This window comes from Sturnus vulgaris, chromosome 12 (genome assembly GCF_052056855.1).
Source record: "Sturnus vulgaris isolate bStuVul1 chromosome 12, bStuVul1.hap1, whole genome shotgun sequence".
Classification (NCBI taxonomy): Eukaryota; Metazoa; Chordata; class Aves; order Passeriformes; family Sturnidae; genus Sturnus; species Sturnus vulgaris.
In genome coordinates, this window is record NC_142254.1 from 4,487,888 (window position 1) to 4,508,779 (window position 20,892).

General features: G+C 38.6%; 1 protein-coding gene across 2 annotated transcripts in view; it reads left to right on the forward strand.

The window, feature by feature from the left end:
• CDH8 (cadherin 8) overlaps nucleotides 1–20,892 on the forward strand; it is a 150,640-nt gene that overhangs the window by 105,486 nt on the left and 24,262 nt on the right. For both annotated transcript variants that reach the window (XM_088171832.1, XM_088171833.1), the window contains 2 exons: nucleotides 11,519–11,640; nucleotides 18,423–18,540. In XM_088171832.1, the coding sequence (XP_088027958.1) occupies nucleotides 11,519–11,640; nucleotides 18,423–18,540 (240 nt within the window). The remainder of the gene's footprint in view (nucleotides 1–11,518; nucleotides 11,641–18,422; nucleotides 18,541–20,892) is intronic.

The window sequence follows — 20,892 nt, forward strand, 5'->3', positions numbered from 1 at the left end:
TCCCATGGCAGCCTCAGCCCCCTACCCAAGGGCTGGGCAAGGCACCACAACTGCCACGACAAGTAGAAATTCTCCTGAATAATTGTTCCAAGCAAGAGGTGAAAATCTAGACAAGATCTTGAAATGTAATTGGTGATTTGACCACAATAAATATTTCCCAGGCCCAGAGCAGAGGCATCTCAAGGACAAAGCTGTGGGCTCTGACACAGGTAATTACCCACACCAACGGCATTCTTTGGAAATGAAGAAGTATGAGGCAATTTTGTCACCTAATGGGAAAGGGCATAAAGCCAGAAAGGCTCTATATGGTTTACCGAGAATATAAATAGAGTAATTGAATCATCACCCAGCACATGCACTGCTAAAGTTATCTATAATGTGTATTCCTTTAAAAAATGCAAGGACACTAATTAAAAAGGAAGAGAGACATATTTCTTCAGAATAAGCCTTCAGCTACAATGTACTTTTTAATGCCATGAATACCTCTGCTTTCATTATGCTTTCATTTATTTAATTTTATTTTGCCTTTTATAGTAAAAATAACTATAGGCATTATTAGCAATAATTCTAACATTTTAGGGAGTTACTTTGGTACATCATATAATTAACTTGGGGCTGAGTAAATTTTGGTAAGTTTGAGAAAGAGAAGGAAAGAAGCCTTTATGGAGGCTTAAACAAGAGAAGCTAAGGAATATTAACCTTTTCTGCTTGACCCTTTTTGCTCTGGTTTAGTGGAACTCAAACTATATAATCCATCATTTTTACACTAAAACACAGAATTTGCTAAGGTGTTTTTTTTATCCTTTTGCACATAACTTGAGGGTTACACAGAGCTCCTCAGATGCTAATGGGTCACTGAAGGTTTGCCATTGGGCAGTGGTGCATCTTGTCAAGGCAGTTTGCAGCTCCCAGCTGTGACAGTGTATTCAAACAGAGCACAGATTTTCCCATTAGTGTTTCACACAAGAATAGCAGAGGTGATCCACATGGATGATAGCATGGGGGTGGCCATCATATGAGGAAATACAAATGGGAAAGGAGTGTGCTTGTGGAACAATCTCTGTGTGAAGTGGCCTCAGTAGTTCAGGAGCAAGCACTAAAATTCAGGTGTGGGATGCTGAGTTGAAGTTGGAGACCTCTGATTCCAGAGGGAAGCATGGAAGGCAGCTGTGAATAAAGCATCTGAGTAATTCAGTAAAAAAAAAAAACAACAAAAAAAGGTCAAAGAAAGTAATAAACATCACTTTGACAAGGAAAAGGAGAGAGCTTTGCAGTAACAGTCTAAATTATACTTTTCCTTTCTGGGCATTATAAACCCAGGCTGGACATCTGAGTTCTAGATTGGCAAATATTAATTTTGTAAAGTTATACTGGAGTTGGAACACTGTTAAAACACAAAAGGTTAGGGCTTTAGGGGGTGTTTTAGAAGGAAATAAGGTTTCCTGGGGCATAAAGCTGGGAAGGATTCAAGTAAGGAACACACAGAATATTTATCAGTTACTTTGAGGAAATTTAGAGGCTGATTAAGCTGACCATATAGATATATAGATGATATATAGATGTATATTATATTAGCAAAGTGCATCTTTACCCTGACCAGCTACCAACTGGCCATCTGCACTTTGAACATTTGAATTAGAAGTTCTAAAGAAAATTAGATTACTCTTAGAAATACTGTGTGGAATTCGCCTCATTTGAGAACCTGATTTCATCAGTTTTGAGCAGATTGGGACTCTCTGAAATCTCCACTGGTTTTTCTGCATGAGAGCAGGTCAGAGTAGGGGCTTGTAACTCGGTATAATTTTGGTCAATCTTCTTGAGGCATATTTCTGTCTGGAATAAAGACTCTGAGCAGCATGCTCTGAGCTTCTGGCAAGGGTGCAGGGCAGGAAAGAATGGAACTATTTTCTGTCTGAAAAACAAAGGAGATGGTATTTTTAAAGGTGAATTCTGATGTGCTGGAGAGGTCTTTCTTGCTTATTGCTGAAGGTATGCAGGTAAGAAGGTTTGATGCTGAACTCCTAGAACCTGATCCATATCCAGGATATCCAGCAATATTTTATCTGTGAAGGAAATGTAAGAGTAGTTCAATTGCACTGTTAAGAAAATCAGTCTCAGAAAGGAACAGGAGCCCTAAAAGTAATGGCATTTAAATACTTCTAGAATAAATTCTGATTGAATAAAAATCTTTATTAAAGCATTTTGATGTTTTGTCTATGAGTAAGGGAGGGATTTCATTTGAGCTATAAATTATTTTACTTCAATCATGAAATCATTTCAAATAAAAAACCCCAAATATTCCAGACAACTTGTCCTCAATCAGTCTGCTTATTGTTATTATTATTGCTGCTAGTCATTAGAAAATTTCATAGCTAATTATAATTGACAATAAGACCTTGCATATCTAAGTCAATATTTTTATAAGATTTTAATATGCATGAGATATTAGCATATTAATAATATAATTGCTCTAAAGTGTGGGGCAGGTTCCTGGCTGTTTCATGGCAGCACAACTCCCTTGGTTAAGCTGGAATTGAGAAACAAAGCAGCAAATCATGTCCTGGTACATTTGTTGTGTCTTAAATTTTTTCTTCAGTAAGTTTATTTTCCTGCCTGTTCACTACTTTATTTTTAAGTCAAATTCTTTTCTGTCATTCAAGGATGCCATATTATTTTCATGATTTTTTTTTCTCATTGAAAAATGAGATTTAATTATCATTTAGAAATTAAAACCTGCTACATCCTCACAACGGTTTAAGGCATTACACTGCCTCAGAAAATCTGGAATCCTAATTAGACTTGTGGTGTTTTGGGCCACAAAAGTACAGATCCAGTGGCACTGTTATTATTCTAGAGTGTATAATGAAAGTATCAGAAAGATGATTCTGAGGTTCTTTGTTTTCCTAACTTTTTTCCTTCCTAATGGTGCTTGCTGCAAGGAAATGGAAAACCTTTGCTCAAAATCTTTTAGTAGCTTCTGACTTTTGCTGAAATGATGGGTCTATAGAGCAATGCTTCATTCTTGGAAATGCTTCCAAGATCACAAATGTTGTTCCTCTATTGCTCAGTCTTGAAGTAATTTTTCCTTTTTTTTCATATTTGTTTGTTTGATTGATTTTCATTGGCCTTTTGCAAAAAAATTTAACTGTAAAACTTCAAATGTTTCTAGGTTGCCATTTCTTGTAGTAATTAATAAGTGCACTACTAGTAACTGCTAAAACTTTAGCTGTATTTTTAATTTTTGCAGCCATAGTGATTCCCCACTCCAGTACATAGCACAGCTAATTTAGTGAGTGTGGCATAACTGCAAACTTCCTCCTGACTTGTGTCCTCATTAGAGATAAATAAGGCTCAATTACACAGTGCTTTATCAGAAATACAGGTTGTTTTCTGCCAGAAGTTGTTTCAGTTTGGTCTCTGGATAGATGTGTGGGTGGAAGGATATTGGCAGTGTTGCTTTTTTTTATTGTTTTCCCTTAAGGATTTACTGAGGGTCGGTGAATAAACTGGAATTGCTTCATTGTCGTAAACCTGACTTTAGCAGCTTCCAATACAACCCTCTCAAGCAGCTCTTACTAATACTTTATTTTGAATTATGTATTTTTTTACTCATATTGCTGTGTCACATATATCTTCATTATGTGTCACTGTGAATATAAACCTCACTGTGGTCAAAATTAGATATGCAGAGCAGGCTCTAAGACATGCTGCTTGCATCCAGGACTTCTGTCAAGAGACAAGGACCTGTAATTCTTACTCAAATATTGCAAAGATATTGCAATTTCTGATTAGGATGCCCATTCCAACTCTTTCCAAGTCTCATCCCATCCATTAGTTCCCATTGCTTTCATATCTCATTTTTCTCTCCTCGTGCATATTCCATGCATTTACAGAATCATAGAACCAATAATGTTGGAAAAGCCCTCCCAGCCCATGGAGTCCCAGCCGTGCCCCATCCCCACCTTGTCCCCAGCCCAGAGCTCTGAGTGCCACCTCCAGCCCTTCCTGGGACACCTCCAGGGATGGGCACTCCAAACCTCCCTGGGCAGCCCCTGCCAAGCCCTGCCCACCCTTTCCATGGGGAAATTCCTGCTGCTGTCCACCCTGAGCCTCCCCTGCCCAGCCTGAGGCCGTTCCCTCTCCTCCTGTCCCTGTTCCCTGCAGCAGATCCCAAATCCCCCCGGCTGTCCCCTCCTGTCAGGGAGTTGTGCAGAGCCACAAGGGCCCCCCTGAGCCTCCTTTTCTCCAGGCTGAGCCCCTGCCCAGCTCCCTCAGCCCCTCCTGGGGCTCCATTCCCTTCCCCAGCTCTGTTCCCTGCCCTGGACACGCTCCAGCCCCTGCAGGGCTCTCTTGTTGGGAGGGACCCAAAGCTGCCCCCAGTGCTGGAGGTCCCTCAGCAGGGCCAGCACAGGGGACAATCACTGCCTTGGTCCTGTGGCCACACCATGGCTGGCATAGTCCAGGTGCCATTGGCCTCTGGCACCCCTGGGCTGTGTCCAGCCCCTGTCCCCAGCCCCCCCTGGGCCTTTCCCACCTGCAGCTTTCCAGCCCCTCTGCCCCAGCCCAGCTCCATGGGCTTGGGGTGACCCCAGGGCAGGACCTGGCTCTTGTCCCTGCTGTCCTCAGCCCATGGATCCAGCCTGCCCACATCCCTCTGCAGAGCCTTCCTGCCCTCAGCACATCCACACTCCCACCCAAGCTGATGTTATCTGCCCCCAATTCCCTCACCCAGATCATCCACAAAGACACTGAACAGGACTGGGTCCAGCACTGAGCCCTGGGGGACACCTCTGGTGCCTGGCACCAGCTGGATGTGGCACCATTCCCCATTTCTGGGTGGGGCCATCAGGCAGTTCCTCATCCAGGGAAGGTGCTCCTGTCCCAGCCATGGGCTGCAGCATCCCCAGGAGAATGCCATGGCAGACAGTGCCAGCCTTTGCTGTGAAGTGCAGATAAACTCATGCACAGCCCTCAAATCCCTCTCTGATTCAATAGGTGTTCCATGTGCTGAGCACTGGTGTTACCCTGCACATGGAGCATCTCCTGCCTATTCTGGCATTTGCTCTTTGGAGCCCATGCTGGTGAATAGGAAAATAGGAAGTGGTGACACCAAGGTGGAGTTTTCAAAGTATGCACATTGTGATTAAAGACAAAGCACCATTCAGAGTGGTTGGGAGTAACCAGAAAGCCTCGAGTTTCAGGGTTGTTGAGTTTTTGGAAGGGTGACACGTGGGGTGGTGGGGATTGTCTTTGCTTCCCAATCCCCTCCAGCTCCAAGGTCGATATGAATTTATTTCAGCATCCTCTGACCCCTCCAGGACAAACTTAGAGCTCACTCAGTGTGGCCCATGTTCTCATTCTCATTGCAGCAGAGCATAACTTCTCCTCTCTTATGATGCACAGCTAAATCTAAATAGAACAAGGTCTTTTGATTTTCCCTTATAACCAGGGTTGTGGTAGAAGAGGCCCTTTTCACACTTGTGAACTACATTTGAGGAGATGTTTTGCTTTTCTGATCTAGTCTCTCCTTTCCAAGCCCTTTTGATCTGTCTGTGGACTCAGACAATGCAATATCATACAAATACATCAAGCAAAATAAGATACTTCTGCAGAAAATTACAAACCTTTCCCGGTTTTGCAAATGGATCTTGCAATTCACAGAGTATCAGAGGTAATTACAGAGGAACTATTTGTGAAGCTGCTGAATAACTGCATGGCTTGGTGGCATGAAAAATAGCAGAGGGGTTGCATTTGAATGTCAAATTACAGCCTGACCTCGGATAAGCAAAATGAGGGCTAACTGATTCTATCAGTATGCATTGTACCTGTAAGAAAGGAACAGACTCCCTTTTTAAATTTCAGTTTATTATCAAGTTTTATAAATCAGTGTTGATCCTTTGAAATTAACCAAGTACCCGGTCGAAATCCCTGGTTTAATTTAAAGTATATTTATATTTGAAATCTTAAATGATCTCAAATGTAGGAAATAATTCAATATTGCTACTTAGAGTGGCAAGCCAAGAACTGAGTGCAGGGCTAGGTGGAATACCACTTATTAAAAAAAAAAAAAAAAGATTTGGTCTTCTTGCAGGCAGATCTCAGTTTTCTTCAAATTTTAAGTAATTGATTCAGAATCTGATTGGTTCTGGGTTATATGAAATAATTTTAATGTCTTATGTGCACTTATGTGCAAAAAAAGAGAAAAAAATCCCACAGGAAAAGAAAAGGAGTGAAAACAGGACCTGAAGGATATGTTGTATTTAATTAACATTTTCTGGCAAGGTGTGTGCATGTATCAAAGAAATTTAAACTTTATTTTTTTGTTCTGATATTGTCAGCTACCTGAAAGTAAAATCAGTCCTTTAGTCCCAAGTGATCTCATATATTGAATAAGGGTAGGAGTGTGGCCATCCTGAGTCACCTCTTTACAGATGAAGTTGCTGAACTTTGGGAACCTCTTGACTCCAGATTCAGCTTTGAAGAGGTGGATGACATTAAGCCACTTTTTGGTTAAACTTGTGACAGTCTAGGAAATAAGAAAATAATGTGACAAAGCTTTGCTCTTGCCTCATTCATCCTTCTGGAGCCCACAACAAAATAAACCCACGGAGCTGAAAGGAGACAAAACTTTTCAACTCCCTTATTATTTTTCTCCCAAAGAATGACTGAAGGAACAAACCTGAGAAATATGTTCCACATCCTTTCCTTTCCTCGCCCCTCCCACACACATGTACACACAGACACTCGCCACAATCTGTGCTCCTCCAGCGTGTTCCATGTGCTGCAGAAATACCAATTGAATAATAATTAGGAAGCCCTGTTTGTTTCTTGCCTTAGCAGCTCGCCCAGGAACCTTCCTGCTAAGCATTGACATGTTTATATTGCTATTTCCATAATCCACAACTTCTCATCCTTTAAAAATGCAATTGTTTCAATGGAGAACCTGAACCTTCTGGTGAACAGCTCTGTCTGAGTTTTTAGTTTGGTTGCTTGTGTTTTGGCCTAGCTCAGAAATAGCTTGTGTATTTAGCTGGTATTTTTAAGAGCAATGCTGGCAATTACTGCTGTCTTCCTGACAATTTTGGAGTGAGTTTCAGGCACTCAGCCTCCCTTGAATCAGATCATTACCCAATGCTGCAGACAAACGAGCCCAGTATTTGCTGCACTATGTGATTTCTAGAGTTAAGCTCCAACATAAATAAAACCTCCATTTCACAATAGCATCTGTGTACCTAAGGATTCTTTAAGTCAGATTTGTCAGTTTTATATGACAGAAAGATTGTTATAAGCTGTGGCATTCTAGAAGTAAAGGATTGCCTAAAGAAAACAATAACATAAACTCTAACAGGAGAAATAAACTTGTCCTGTGGATTATCTTAATAAAATCATCAGATAAAACTTTGATAAAGGCTTGGGGACTGGATCTGTTAAAATACAAGTTAATAAGTTTGAAATATAAGGGATGTAAACCAAGAGTTGTTTTTATTAAGTCAGTGATTCAGATTTTGTTTTGATTTCTTTGTTAGAACTACAACTTCCTCTACTTCTAATTTAAAATATTATTATCACAGAAATTTCATTGAATCAGAGAAACATGAATTAACCATTTCCAAACCATGTGGTAATGGTGGTGGTAATAATAATAAGTTATTTTCTAGGAATCTATTTTCTATTCAGGTAAATTTTAGACAAAATGCCAGACAGCCAATGAGTTTTTAAAGAGAACGTTGAAGTGATTTTGGATGATTTAATTACCTAAAGGAAAAGTGAACTAAACTGGATTTCTTTGGGTTAAATTAATTATAAGCTTCATTTTAGGCCACAATAATTCTCTTTATCTCAAATAGTATTTTATCAGGCAAGGGAAGATAGGGGGAAGTGTTTTAAGCAAGTCTTTAAATGTTTATGGGAGCTGAAAAGCTGCATTATATTTTGTTAGTTGTGGTACAAGACCAAAAATTATATTTATAAACTCTAGTTACTCCTAGAAAGTCTTGGTGCATGCAATAACATGTTGACAACACTCAGTGCTTTGTCATTCAAATTTCCTATAATACAGGCACATCTCAGTTATGTAAGATTTTTTCCAGGAAGGATGAAAAGTGTTGATCCCAATAACAAGTGGTAAAACATGGGCTGTAGCCTCCAAAATTCAAGTTTGGAGACACTGAGTTGCTTGATAATGTTTCTTTGTTTGTTTGAATTTGACTTTGGTTTTTTGATCTGCCTCATCATTTTGGTATCAAGCTCTACAGGATTTTTAAATCCTGAGTAGTTTTCAGTGGGTTACTCAGAGGAGTGCCAGCAATTTGGGTATTTTGAGCATTTAATGTTCCAGTAGAGTCTTGTGAACTGGGGAGAAAACAGAAGAGCTTTTTATATGCTTATAACCCTTGTAAACCTTTCAGTATGCATTTCTAAACCCAGGTGGATTTTCCATAATTTTTGGAAGTCTACTTATCAACCCAGACTACGTTCCACTAGTTATTTTTGCACTGAGTCTTCCTTTCCTTGGCTCTGTCTAGATGCTCCTTTCTGTGTGTGTGTGTGTTCTGTACTCATCTGGATCTCACTGCTGGAGTTCACAAATGTTCTGTGCTCATCTAGACACAGAGTGGTGTCCTCAGAGGAGCAACCAAGTCTTTCTGTGCAGCCCTAGCTCGAAAAGACTTTTATTTAACTAGACTAGTGGAAATTTTCTCAATATTTTTCAATCTTGCATCTCAGAGTTTAAGTTTTCAAACAAAGCTGATGTTTCTCAACTGGCAGCCCTAATGATACTTTTCTATTGCAAAATTCAAGGTAGGTCTTTTTAAACTGTGCATCACAATAAAGACAAGTAATAAAGCTTTTAAAAGTCTGATTAGTTCCTTAGAGAGTCTCTAACTTTGTCTTTTTAAAATGATTTTGCACAGCATAACAGATTGGAGGTTAAGCAGTCAGTCTTGCTGTCTACCTGGTGCATGCAAGAAGATTCAGTCTCCCTTAAATCTACTGACTGAGGGGTTTATTGGGCAAAAAGCCAAACTAAACAAAAACCCACGCAGTAATTAAACTCAGTTTTGTTCCTAGTTAAGAAAGAACTGACTGTCCATTCATACAAATGAGGAGAAGTTCTGAATGCTAATGAGCGAGCCACCCAAGGGCCCGAAGGACAGTGACCATGCAGCTTGTGACCAGCCTGGATCCACTTCAATCCTTTCCTACTCCCAGTTCAAGGTTTTGGGGCACTGCCAGCAGCTCTGGGTTCGAGCTTGGACATCTCTGTACGTGTTGTAGCAGCGAGAGTGTGCAGACATGAAACGTATGGAAATGAACAGATGGAGCTGTGTCATCCTGACAGCGTTTTCAGCCTGGGCTTGCTCAGTGAGGACTCATTAGTGTGCTTGAATAGGTGAGCTCAGGGTGAAGGAAAACACTTAGCACAAAGTGGAGTTTCCCTGGGAAGTTTGGGATGACAAAATAAAGCAGTGGATTGGGGGTGGTGGGCAGCACAAGCTGTAGATACATTTCCTTCTCCATCTCTCTCTCTTCCTCAACAATAAATCTCCCCACAGTCACAGGAACCCTAAAAGGCAGTGGATAGCCCCTTGTCTGGAGATTTCCAAACCAGCTGCGTCTCTCTTGTGTGTAGTAAATTAATTTTTTAAATGAATTCTCATCAAGTTTCTAATTATAATATCTTTAAATTTAATGTTTGTATTTCTGATGAAAGACAAACATTTTGGGGGCAGTCACAAGGGGACATGAATAATTTCTTTAGAAGCTTATCTAATTAATTACATTTCTCTGTAATGTCTTTAAAATTTGAACTGCCATCATTTCATTAATTTAGATAAAAGTAAATCTTTAGTGTTTAAATATGACACTAGTGCTGAGAATTCTGATAAGCTTGAGATTCATTGTCTGTACTTTTATTAAGTGAAGATAAAAAAAGTGTTTTAAATGTTTGGAATTCCTGATTTGCATATTAGGTTTTATTTGGTTTCAAATGCATTATTATTTCATGGCATAAGTGTTCCCCTCACCTGTTAGTAAGCAAGATCATAAGATGTAAAATGACATAAATATTGCTCATACAGTATTTTTGGTGGAGGTTTTTTTTCTTCTGTAATATGTTTCTTTCCATGTTAAAACTGTCAGCTCCTTAGGATGGAAAACATTTAAATTCTGATGTGTGGGCATCTTCCATGTCCTGTCCAGGAGGAATTTTGATATTTCAGATGATCCCAGAAATATAAAACCTTTTATAGCACTGGTATATTTGAGTTTGCAATTTTAAAATTGTTATTTTTATGCCATTTCAATGTCAGTAGAGCAATTGATATTTGCACATTTAGATTTATGGGTGGAGCCTCCCATATTGTGGATGTCTTTAGCATACAAGGGAGGAAACAGAGCTGTAAAATATCGGGTTTGATTAGGTCACAACAGAATTAACCCTGATGGAAACCACAAAAATATGGTGATTCTGCCTTTATTCATCTCTGTCACTTGTAGGGCTGCCACCAGTGTCCTGAGCACTGGTGGGGCCTGATCTTCTTCTACTTTGTAGTCATTTGTACTGAGAAGTGCACTGAATATTGAGATTTCTCATCGCAGATGATACAAACGAGGTATTGTATACATTCCATGGTTGGAAAATAATATTCACTGAGAGATGGACTTTGAAGTTGGGATTGAGTTACCTGTGTGCTATGGAACAGTTTATCAAACTCTCCAAATCAGCTGGTGACCTCAGTTTAAACTGAATTCCTGGGTTTGCTCCTTGGGGAAAAATAATTTAAAATATTTATAAGCAGTCTCTAAGCAAACTAACAATGCTGAATTGAAGGAAAGACACAGGCAGCTGCAAACTGTTGGTTTAGCTTTTCTTGCCTTACAGCTCATTCTACTCTTCACAGTGATAAGCGATTTTATGCAAAATATCTCAATATTATTTATAATGAGTCCTTACTTCAGTGAAGAAAGAAGTTCACAGGTCACGGTTTTGGTCAGTGGCAGATGATCAAAGTGCTTTAATAGTCCAAATTACTGTCTAGTTTCAGCCCCTGAGTCTCCCATCCATCTTTTTCCCAATGTGGGTCAGCACTTTAAGTGTGTTTGCAATGAAGAAATAATAGATGTGCAGCCAGAACAATTAATGGAGTAAAATGTGCTGTTCTCTGCCAAAGATAAACAAAGAAATAAATCTCTGCTGTTTGCAACCTTCCCTTTTCCATGTATAATGGACTTTATCAATAAAACAATACAATCTTCATCAAAGAAAAATCTTACCAGTTTAGACCGAGAAAGGTCTTCATTGAGCTAATCTCCAACAAATGCTGTTTGCTGCAGGGATCTATTTATTCTTTTCGACCACAAAGCCCTGGCCATCCTTCTTTAGCTCACACTCCAACTCCACACTCTGTTAGAGAGCAGGCAGGAGACGGGGAGGGCACAGCCACGGTGCAGGCACTGCTGTATTTAATTCCCAATTAATTACGCTTACCTTGGGTGCTTTGATTTCTTTCCTTAGGGAACCACAGCCAGGTGTCCCGGGTGCCAGTTGCTATCAAAGTTCTCGATGTGAACGACAATGCCCCTGAGTTTGCATCGGAGCACGAGGCCTTTCTGTGTGAGAATGGGAAGCCTGGACAAGTGAGTATCCCAGGATTTGTGTGCTGTGAGACTGGGCTGGAGTTTCTCCCTGTCACCTTCTGTCATCTTTGCTCTCAAAATGAGTGCCCATGTGTTCATGCTAACTGCCCTTAGTTAAACCCATAATCACTTTCTGTGGGATGTGTCTCTATAATTAACAATTTTTTTCCCCTTAAAGTATAGTTTTAGATTAAAGGTGAGTACTTTGGGGCAATATCTTGAAAAAATCCTGAGTGTCTTTAAGCTCCCAAGGTCACACTCTGTGTGATGGAGCTCAGCACTTCCTAAGTTTCATATGTGTTAGTAGGTGTAAGTCTAATCCAACCTGAATTCCAGTTCAGTTATTGACCTATTGCAGCTGCTCCCAGGCACAATTTAGAATAAACAGTTAAAACAATAAACCCAGTTACCCTTGACCTCAGTTATAATCTCTACTCAGTTCTTACATTTCTAAGACAGTTGGGAAAAAAATAAGACAGCAAACCAGAACTTGATGGAAAGTGAAGTAAATTGTAATTGTGTTTGAAGATGATGTTGGAGAAGGGAAGTTCAAGTTTTCATTATATTAAAAAAATATATTAAAAATGTTATTTTCTTCTTCATTTAATGAAGAAAAGCTTGGTGAAGAAATTCACACAGCACTTGCCAAGGTGAGGTAAACAGCAACATGTCAAAAGATGAATTTAAACTGTTTAGTGTTTTTCAAAGAAAATGAAACAGATTTGTTCAAAGGTATTCACTTTGAAGGACAAATGTACAGAAATAGGGAAGAATATCTCATATGCCACCTAAATGACAAGGTGAAGATTCAAGAATACGCACAGACATTTAGAAAGTAATGCAGTGTAAATGAGATGTAACTTTTGTCCAGCAAGAGAAACACTGAGTGTTACAACAATTCGATGTTTTTAAACTTTGCAATTTATTTCTAGATTGTGACATTTTATTTAAATAAACAGCAGCTGACAGCATGACATGGCTTTTTAATCCAACTATTCCTGTGTCTCATGTGGGTGTCAGACATTAAATTCACTGTTCTCCAAAGAAGGTTACCTGACAATAGAGTTAGAATTTATTTTCTTTTTAGTAGTATTAAATGACAACCTACATAGCAGTGTATGACAACCCACCTCTGCCAGGATTGTATTGTTACAGAGGATGATTTAACTTCTAGCACCCCTTTTTGTTTAGTAAAATGGTGTAAAAAATGTGTCATTTAAGGAATTTAAGAATTCTGTCTATCCACTAAGATGTGCCCTTATGGGCAGACAGTCATGTTACTGTTGGCATTTCAGTTCTTCTAGCTCAGAGTGGATTTCTGATGCTGAGTTTTTTCCAGGATAGATTAAATCCTAATGACTATGTCTTTATCCAGGACTCAGTGAGCTTCCCTAAGATCAGAAAGTTCTGTTGTACAGTGTTTTCTGACTGTATTTATGTAGGTATTCCTATCGAATTTCAGGTGGTTTAAGAGATGGTGAAAAATGTTCACATTTCATTTTGGAATAAAACAATAAATGAGATGATTAAGAGTCAGCAGGTAAAAGAGGCTTTTGTTTAAGCACTTACAGAAAACTTTCATTAAAGCATCATATTCTTTTTGTACCATTACCTCTTACACTCTTGCTCTGATGGCAGATGTCACTCTTGAGCATGAATCCTCATGTGAACTTTACAGATGGTTATTAAATATTTGGCTGCCAGCATGGATGAGGTGCACTGATCCTGCAATTTATTCTGTGTTTAAACAAATAACACTACTGGAACAGTAACCAGTCCAGAATAATCACCAAGGTTAGGTTCTGAATTGAAGTTGTCATTCAAAAATTATCAGCTCCTGTAAAGATTTTAGTAACTTCACTGCCTTATTGTATTTTCTTATGCTTATTTCTATATTCAAGTTTTGGAAGAAATCATATTAATAAGTCAGGATGTAGAATTCAAGAAGCTACATATATCTCAGTTATGAAATAGCTGATATGAGAAAGATACTCCTCCTAATACAGTAGCAAAAGCCTAATTTGGATGATTGTCCAAAGCTTAAACTCCAATGTTACAGGTGCAGGAAAAGTGCAATTGTCTTAAGGTATTCCTGTCTGTTGACATTTGCAGTTCCATTTAAATTTAGGTTTAAGTCAAATTAGATTTACCATAAAGGAGATTAAATTTGAACTAGTGGTAAAACCTTATGTGCAGCCACTAAATACGTTTCACCATCTATTCTAGTTCACTTTCTAAGTGTTCTATTTTTGATTCTTATATAATTGCTGTATTTGCTACTGCAAATGGGAAGGAGAAGGACATATATTTGTCTTTACATGTATTTATGTGCTCCTCACACATTTTTACACACAACAGAAAGTTGCCAGAAATGTTTTTTTTGTCAGTTTTAGGGGGGAAGAAAAACACCCCCCCCCCAAATTTGAATGTACTGTTACAATACCTCTAAGTTAGCCACAAATCAGCTTTTGCCTTTTCCTATTATCCCTTTTATTTTTGCATAATTCCAATTACTAAAACCAGAACGTTCATGGTTTGCTGACTATAGCTGTGCTGTTGGTTGTTCTCCAGCACAGTAAAATTATTTTCCTGTAGTCCTAGAACAGAACTTCTGTAATGTAAAGTAAGAAAATGCCTCACTCACTCTTCCCCAGTCCATACTCAGACTTTTCGAGGGAAGTGCTGTTTGCTGGAAATGAAGCTACAAAATATTCACTTGAGCAGTGCAGACAGCAATATATGAGAGCTGAAACCAGCTTTAAACTGGAGCAATATAAAACTGAGTACAGTGCTCCTCCAGTCTCCTGCAATTTGTCTCTATTTTATTCACTTCTCCAACTAGAATTGTTTTTCTTTCTAATGGGCAAAATTTTCGGGTAGATCTTTGCCTTTTCAGCTAGAGACATCCCTTTACTGCCAGAACCTGCTCTTCAGACAGACAAAGTTAAAATTGCTCTGTGGTGATTCTACTCTTGCTGTGTTCTGAGTCTGCAAAGTAGTGCAGAAATAACCATGAACAGCAATGGGACTGCAACAGATTTCCAAAATTGGAAGAGCAGTCTTATTAAAATTAGAAAAGTGTTTACTAGTGATAACCATTCATAGTGAGGTTAACAGGTTGCATCACAGGAAAAGTCTTTTAAACAGTACCAGGTGCTAAAATTGCACAGATTGTTATGATGCATTGAAAATACCTTTGTTTTACTATTTATCCTTGTATATATTATTTCAGGCACATGTGGCTTTGCACAATACAAATCTACAAATTAGAAAGTCAAGTTGTCCTAGGGGACCATTTAACTATTCATCACAATCCAGTGCTGTCTGCTAAACAAAATATGCTGATTTGCCAAGTTAAATGCATGTACAGAATCAAATGCGTACATGAAGTATTAATACAACATCAAAGTTGGAATTTTACATGTAAGAATTTCAGAAATTTCAATACTGAACAGCCAAAGGGTTATTAACTTTAACTGGATATGTAGTGAAAAATAATCAATTCTTGTTTTCTTTATGACAAGTATTGACCAGTTTCTCTATAATGGAACACCTTTGGGGTGTATGCTGTTACCAGGAAAGAAAAGATGACTGTAGTGGGCACGAGGCCAATGGCACCTGGGCTATGCCAGCCATGGTGTGGCCACAGGACCAAGGCAGTGATTGTCCCCTGTGCTGGCCCTGCTGAGGGACCTCCAGCACTGGGGGCACCTTTGGGTCCCTCCCAACAAGAGAGCCCTGGAGGGGCTGGAACGTGTCCAGGGAAGGGAATGGAGCCCCAGGAGGGGCTGAGGGAGCTGGGCAGGGGCTCAGCCTGGAGAAAAGGAGGCTCAGGGGGGCCCTTGTGGCTCTGCACAACTCCCTGACAGGAGGGGACAGCCGGGGGGATTTGGGATCTGCTGCAGGGAACAGGGACAGGAGGAGAGGGAACGGCCTCAGGCTGGGCAGGGGAGGCTCAGGGTGGACAGCAGCAGGAATTTCCCCATGGAAAGGGTGGGCAGGGCTTGGCAGGGGCTGCCCAGGGAGGTTTGGAGTGCCCATCCCTGGAGGTGTCCCAGGAAGGGCTGGAGGTGGCACTCAGAGCTCTGGGCTGGGGACAAGGTGGGGATGGGGCACAGCTGGGACTCCATGGGCTGGGAGGGCTTTTCCAACCTCAGTGATCCTGGGATTTTGTGATTTTGTGATTCTCAACCGTGTTGTGAGCCACAAATTAAGAGTTGGAGAATTGCTTCAGTAATATTCCACTGCATGACCACACAACACAGAGTAGTAAAATATGCCTATCAGCACACTAGTAAACTTGGAAATGAGAATTACTGGACTTTTCTCACCCCTATGTAGTAAAAGATACCACAGTTTCATATCACTGAATATATATTATGTTTTCTGTTGTGTTTTTTATTTTTTTTTTCAAACAGCTTATCTTAATGCAAACGCACAAAGAAATAAGGTTGCCATGGGAACTCTAACTCTTAATTCTGTGATGTGTGCATGTAACACAACAAATGTAGTATTGCACTAAGCCTGTCTTTTGCATATAATTTTTAATGCATTTTCAGAGAAAGAAGGATTTTGTAAACAATGAAGGGAATGGATGGAATGCCAGTACATACAAAATATTATAACAGCCTGATAAGCTGCACTTGTTACGTGCACTTGCCCTTCCAGATTTCAGTGTGCCATTATCCTTTTCCCCTCTTGCTTTCCCATACTATCAGTGTTTGAAAAATTGAACAGCCATAAAATATATCTGTCTAAATATATCTGTCTTGTTCAGGATCCCAGCCCAAACTGCACTTCCCTATGATGATGAATTACTGGTAGCTGCTCCAGCCCTGGGCACATCACAGTGGGTGCTTTAGTGCCTGACACCTGTGCAAAGAGAAAGCTGAAAATATTTCCCATCTGCAAATGACTCCATCTCTGCACTGGAACAGGCAGAAGCAACTTAGATATTTTTCCACTGTTTGTGTTTTTCCCTCTTTAGGATCCATTATTCAGCTATTAAATTGGAGAACTACTTCTTCATGTAAAAAGAGCAAAAGCTGAGTTAGGTCTTTTCATTTGTCCATCTCTTCTAATGCATTTGTTTGAAATCCTATCAAGGTTTCCATCTTGACAGATGGAAAAAAATAAATAATTGCATTATTTAAACAATCTAATTTTTTCAGTAAATTTTTGATAATAATAATGATAAAACTGACTTATCCAGGATATGATTAGGCTCAGAATTAATTGTCTCACATTCCTTCCTAAGCTGGGTTGTCCTACAAATATCATTACTTGCTGAAACCTTGTTTTATAGACATAATCTCAAATATTTATGTTTTGGTGTTGATCCCTGTGGTTATCTAGTAAAACCTTGTTCTTTCTTTGACTCTTGAAAAACATAAATATGATTTTGACTATTGTCAGATATATATAGCACATACAGATAGCCCTTGTGGTTAAACCAGAATAAAATGTTATCTATTGGCATTTTCTTAGGGAAATATGGAAATTTTAAAATAAAAGTCTATGAATTTGGAGAGCATCAAACCCTGCTTCCACATTTCACTCTATACTTTAAAACTAAAATTTTTAATGATTCCTAATTTGAATTTAATTGTGCAAGAAATTATTGATTCATTGCTTTAGGCATTGCAAATAAATACCTAAGACAATTGTTATTGGATTCAATGGACATGGAAAAGGTCAATAATTCTAATTAAATTTCTTACAAACCTCATCTAGCATGAGCTAACTAGCCCTGAAAGTCAGATCTGAGGGTGGGATCTGGATCCATGGCTGGTTTAATTTCTGTTTCTCTGGAAAACCTTTGGAATCAAAAGCAAGTGCATCAAATATTTTAAAAAACCCAACAAAGCAGAACAAAAAAATCAAACAAAAAACCCCAAACCTCCTGGTTATTTTAAAATAGTGTTTCTTCCTTTCCCAGTCCTGTGCAACTTTGTATGATTTGAAGTTGATTAGCTGCAGTACTTGAGTAATGTAGAGGGTAAAAATTGCAAATAGAGGTAAATCCACTTCAGACACTGCAGTTGGTCATGTAAATCATACGAGGTTGTGATTACAAATAACAAAGTTATTTGATTATTCAAAGTTATCCAAACTATCCAAAACACTTTTCTCACCTAATTATCTTGCATTATTCTAGGAATCATTAGCTAATAATGATGTTATTAAAAAACAAACAAGCATATTTTCCTAGTAGAGGAATAACTGAAGTTTTATTAGAATTAAGGGGGAAAAAATACAGCTCTCGGTATTTTCTTTTTTTTCAATTTTGATTTTTTTCTCATCTAAAATTTCCCATCTATATTAATTAAGAAAAAAAAATAGTTATGAAATGAAATGAAATGAGGGATGGGGGAAGGAGAAAGGATTGAAGGTGTATTATGTATCCAGGTCCAGTGAGAAGTGTGGTCATATAAATGAAAGATTGCCATAGACAATATGAGTGTTTCTGAAGCCCAACTTTCCTTTTTAGGTTGAATAATAATTTATTACTTGTCTAAATCAGCAGCAGTTCTGCTGGCCTCTCTTACCTGTCTCTCCTTATTTCCTGGCTCTTTGTTCTGGAAACATTTTAAAAGGGGCAGGTACAGTTCCTCTACCCAAGGTTTTCACTCTAAGGTCTATAAAAGCCTTGCAAAGTTATAAATTATCTTTTATAATCTGGCATGGAGAGAAATGAAATGTGTCCAAGAAATAGATTTTTTTTTTCAGCACTGTCAGTTTATCAGGAGTATGAAAACTTAATGAGCCCATTTATGTTGCAGGTAATTCAGATTGTCAGTGCTGTTGACAAGGATGATCCTAAAAATGGGCATTATTTCCTGTACAGCCTTCTTCCTGAAATGGTCAACAACCCAAACTTCACCATCAAGAAAAATGAAGGTAAATAGAACAAATATAAAATGTGTATCTCAACAATTTACTTTCAAATTGTTTTGTTGATTTCCAATTACTTTACCAGTGTGACCTTTGGGCAATTAAAACATAAATAATCATAATCATAATAATGTTACCTTCATTATATCTCTTAAGCTGTTTCCAATAACTTTAAGGTAGAAAAGAAGAAAGTAAAATTAATATGGAATTTAGATCCAGAAGACAGCTCACTGGCTTAAACAAAATGAAAGGATGGATTTACTACCTATATTATTCCTATTCATTTGGAATTCCAGAGTTATGGTGTAAGATGAAAATCTGAAACTATGGTGATAAATAAATGCTGATTCCTACATTGACTGTTTATGGATGGGAACATAAAATTAAGTATCTACTAAATCTCCCAAAGAAAGCACCTTTTCAGCCTGTTTGTTGTGTCTATAAAGGTTCCAAAGTATTTTGGTGAGGATTTTTCTTTGCTAGAAAGAGAAATCCCTTAGGTCAGCCAAGCCCAGAAGGGCATTTTGAGTCACTGTGCTTTGGAGCACTTCTGGAAGGGCAAAATGTCATTTTGCAGGGCTGTAGAAGGGACCATTCAAGTGTGATGGCAAAGAAAGACCCATGTAATATTGTTGGGCAGTAAATTTGTACTGATCCTTTTCTTTGGCACACAGATCTGTTTGAAGGTCAGGTGAGAGAGGGAGCTAGGACTGATCCCAAGAACACTCTAAAGAGTGCATGATGTGTTTGTACTTGAATATTCAGCAAACATGTTGTATCTTGGCTCTTTTTAATATAGCACACCCTGCCAGGAATTCTAGTCAAAATCAGTCTCTTATTTGAAATAGTAAGAAAGTAAAGCCTTATTTAGTCCATTATTAATAGGGAGATGTATGTGTGAGCTGTATGTGCAGGAGTGTAAAAGCAATATATGAAATGTCAATGAAAGAGAAAAAGCTGTTTGCATTTTTTTTATTCTGTCTGTTCCAACCTAGAAGCATGATGACACTGTTTTACTAAATGACACTAAATTCTTAAATATATCCTATATTTTCCTTTTCTTTAGATGTGTTTTTCTCTTCTAGCATTCACAAAGTGTGTCTCTACTTATATCTTTATTTTCTTGTAGTAAATGAGTCTCTGTGTGTTTTCTGGAGAAGATAAAACAAACCTCTTCAAAATGCATTTCATAATCATCAGCAGTGTAACACAAATTGAATTAAGCATCCTAAATGTGAGGTGGTTTGCTTGGCACAGCATGACAAAGTAAAAAAGATCTTAGCATTTCTCTTCATGTTTAAATACTGAGCTCATGTCACTAATTACCCTTGTCCTTCCAATCTGTTACCTATTTAATACCCACTCCTGCTCCTGCTCACAGACTGGCAAAATGAGACCTGAGCTGGGTGAGAGTGAGGAAACTTTCTATGTAACAAGGTTTAGAAAAACCAGTCCAATTTTGTTACAGCATTGCCACTAAGTTTTATGCAGCTTTTAATGTGTTTGAATTAGTTACATGTGAAAATCCTCTTAAAACAACCACCTGAAATCTCTTGAAATTAAAAATCTGCTTGAAGAGACTTTTCTGATTTAATCCTTCGGTATCCAATAATAAAATTCCAACTATGCATGTCATCCTTGTCTGTCAAGATTGCTCAGCCAGGGGTGCAGTGCATGGTTGATGTTAGAACATGATCTCCCACAGGAAGCAAATACTCCTGTCAGAGCCAAAATCAGGCTACAATTTGGCTGAGGTGAGGTTTTATGTCCTTTAAACATCACAGATCTTCAGTAAGTCTTTATTTAGTAATGCCACTTAAACAATGAACTTGACCATGACTTTGTCTTGAATATATCTGCCAGATAAGCATGAGTGATGATGTTTAAAAAACCAATATCCCTGAAAAAAACCTGAATTGACAAGTCAAATTCCTCTTTTTTTTTTTTTGTATTACTGAGTGTCTAGGCTGTCCATAATCAAGTTGATGTGGTCTGAACCTGTAAGGAAATGCCTGTAACAAACCCTCCTCTCCTTTCTGGAGATCAGATCAATGCTCAACACAGAAAAGCTTGGAACAGAAAAACATTCCCTCACACTGCTGGCCAAAATCCTTGACATCTTCCTGACTGTGTCCTCAGCCTCAATTTCCTCCCAGAGTCTTGGCCCTGCCAAATTAATTCTTCAAGGCAGCAGAAAGAAACTTGATGGCTGCCAAAGAAATGCTGTCCTCTTGCAAATATCACAGAGGGACTGCATTTTCTCAGAAAGCCTCCCGTAGAAATGCAATTTTTACTTGCTAGGATTAGCACATTTCTTTATTTAAATCGTTTTTAACGCCTTGCCTTTCTTCAAAATTC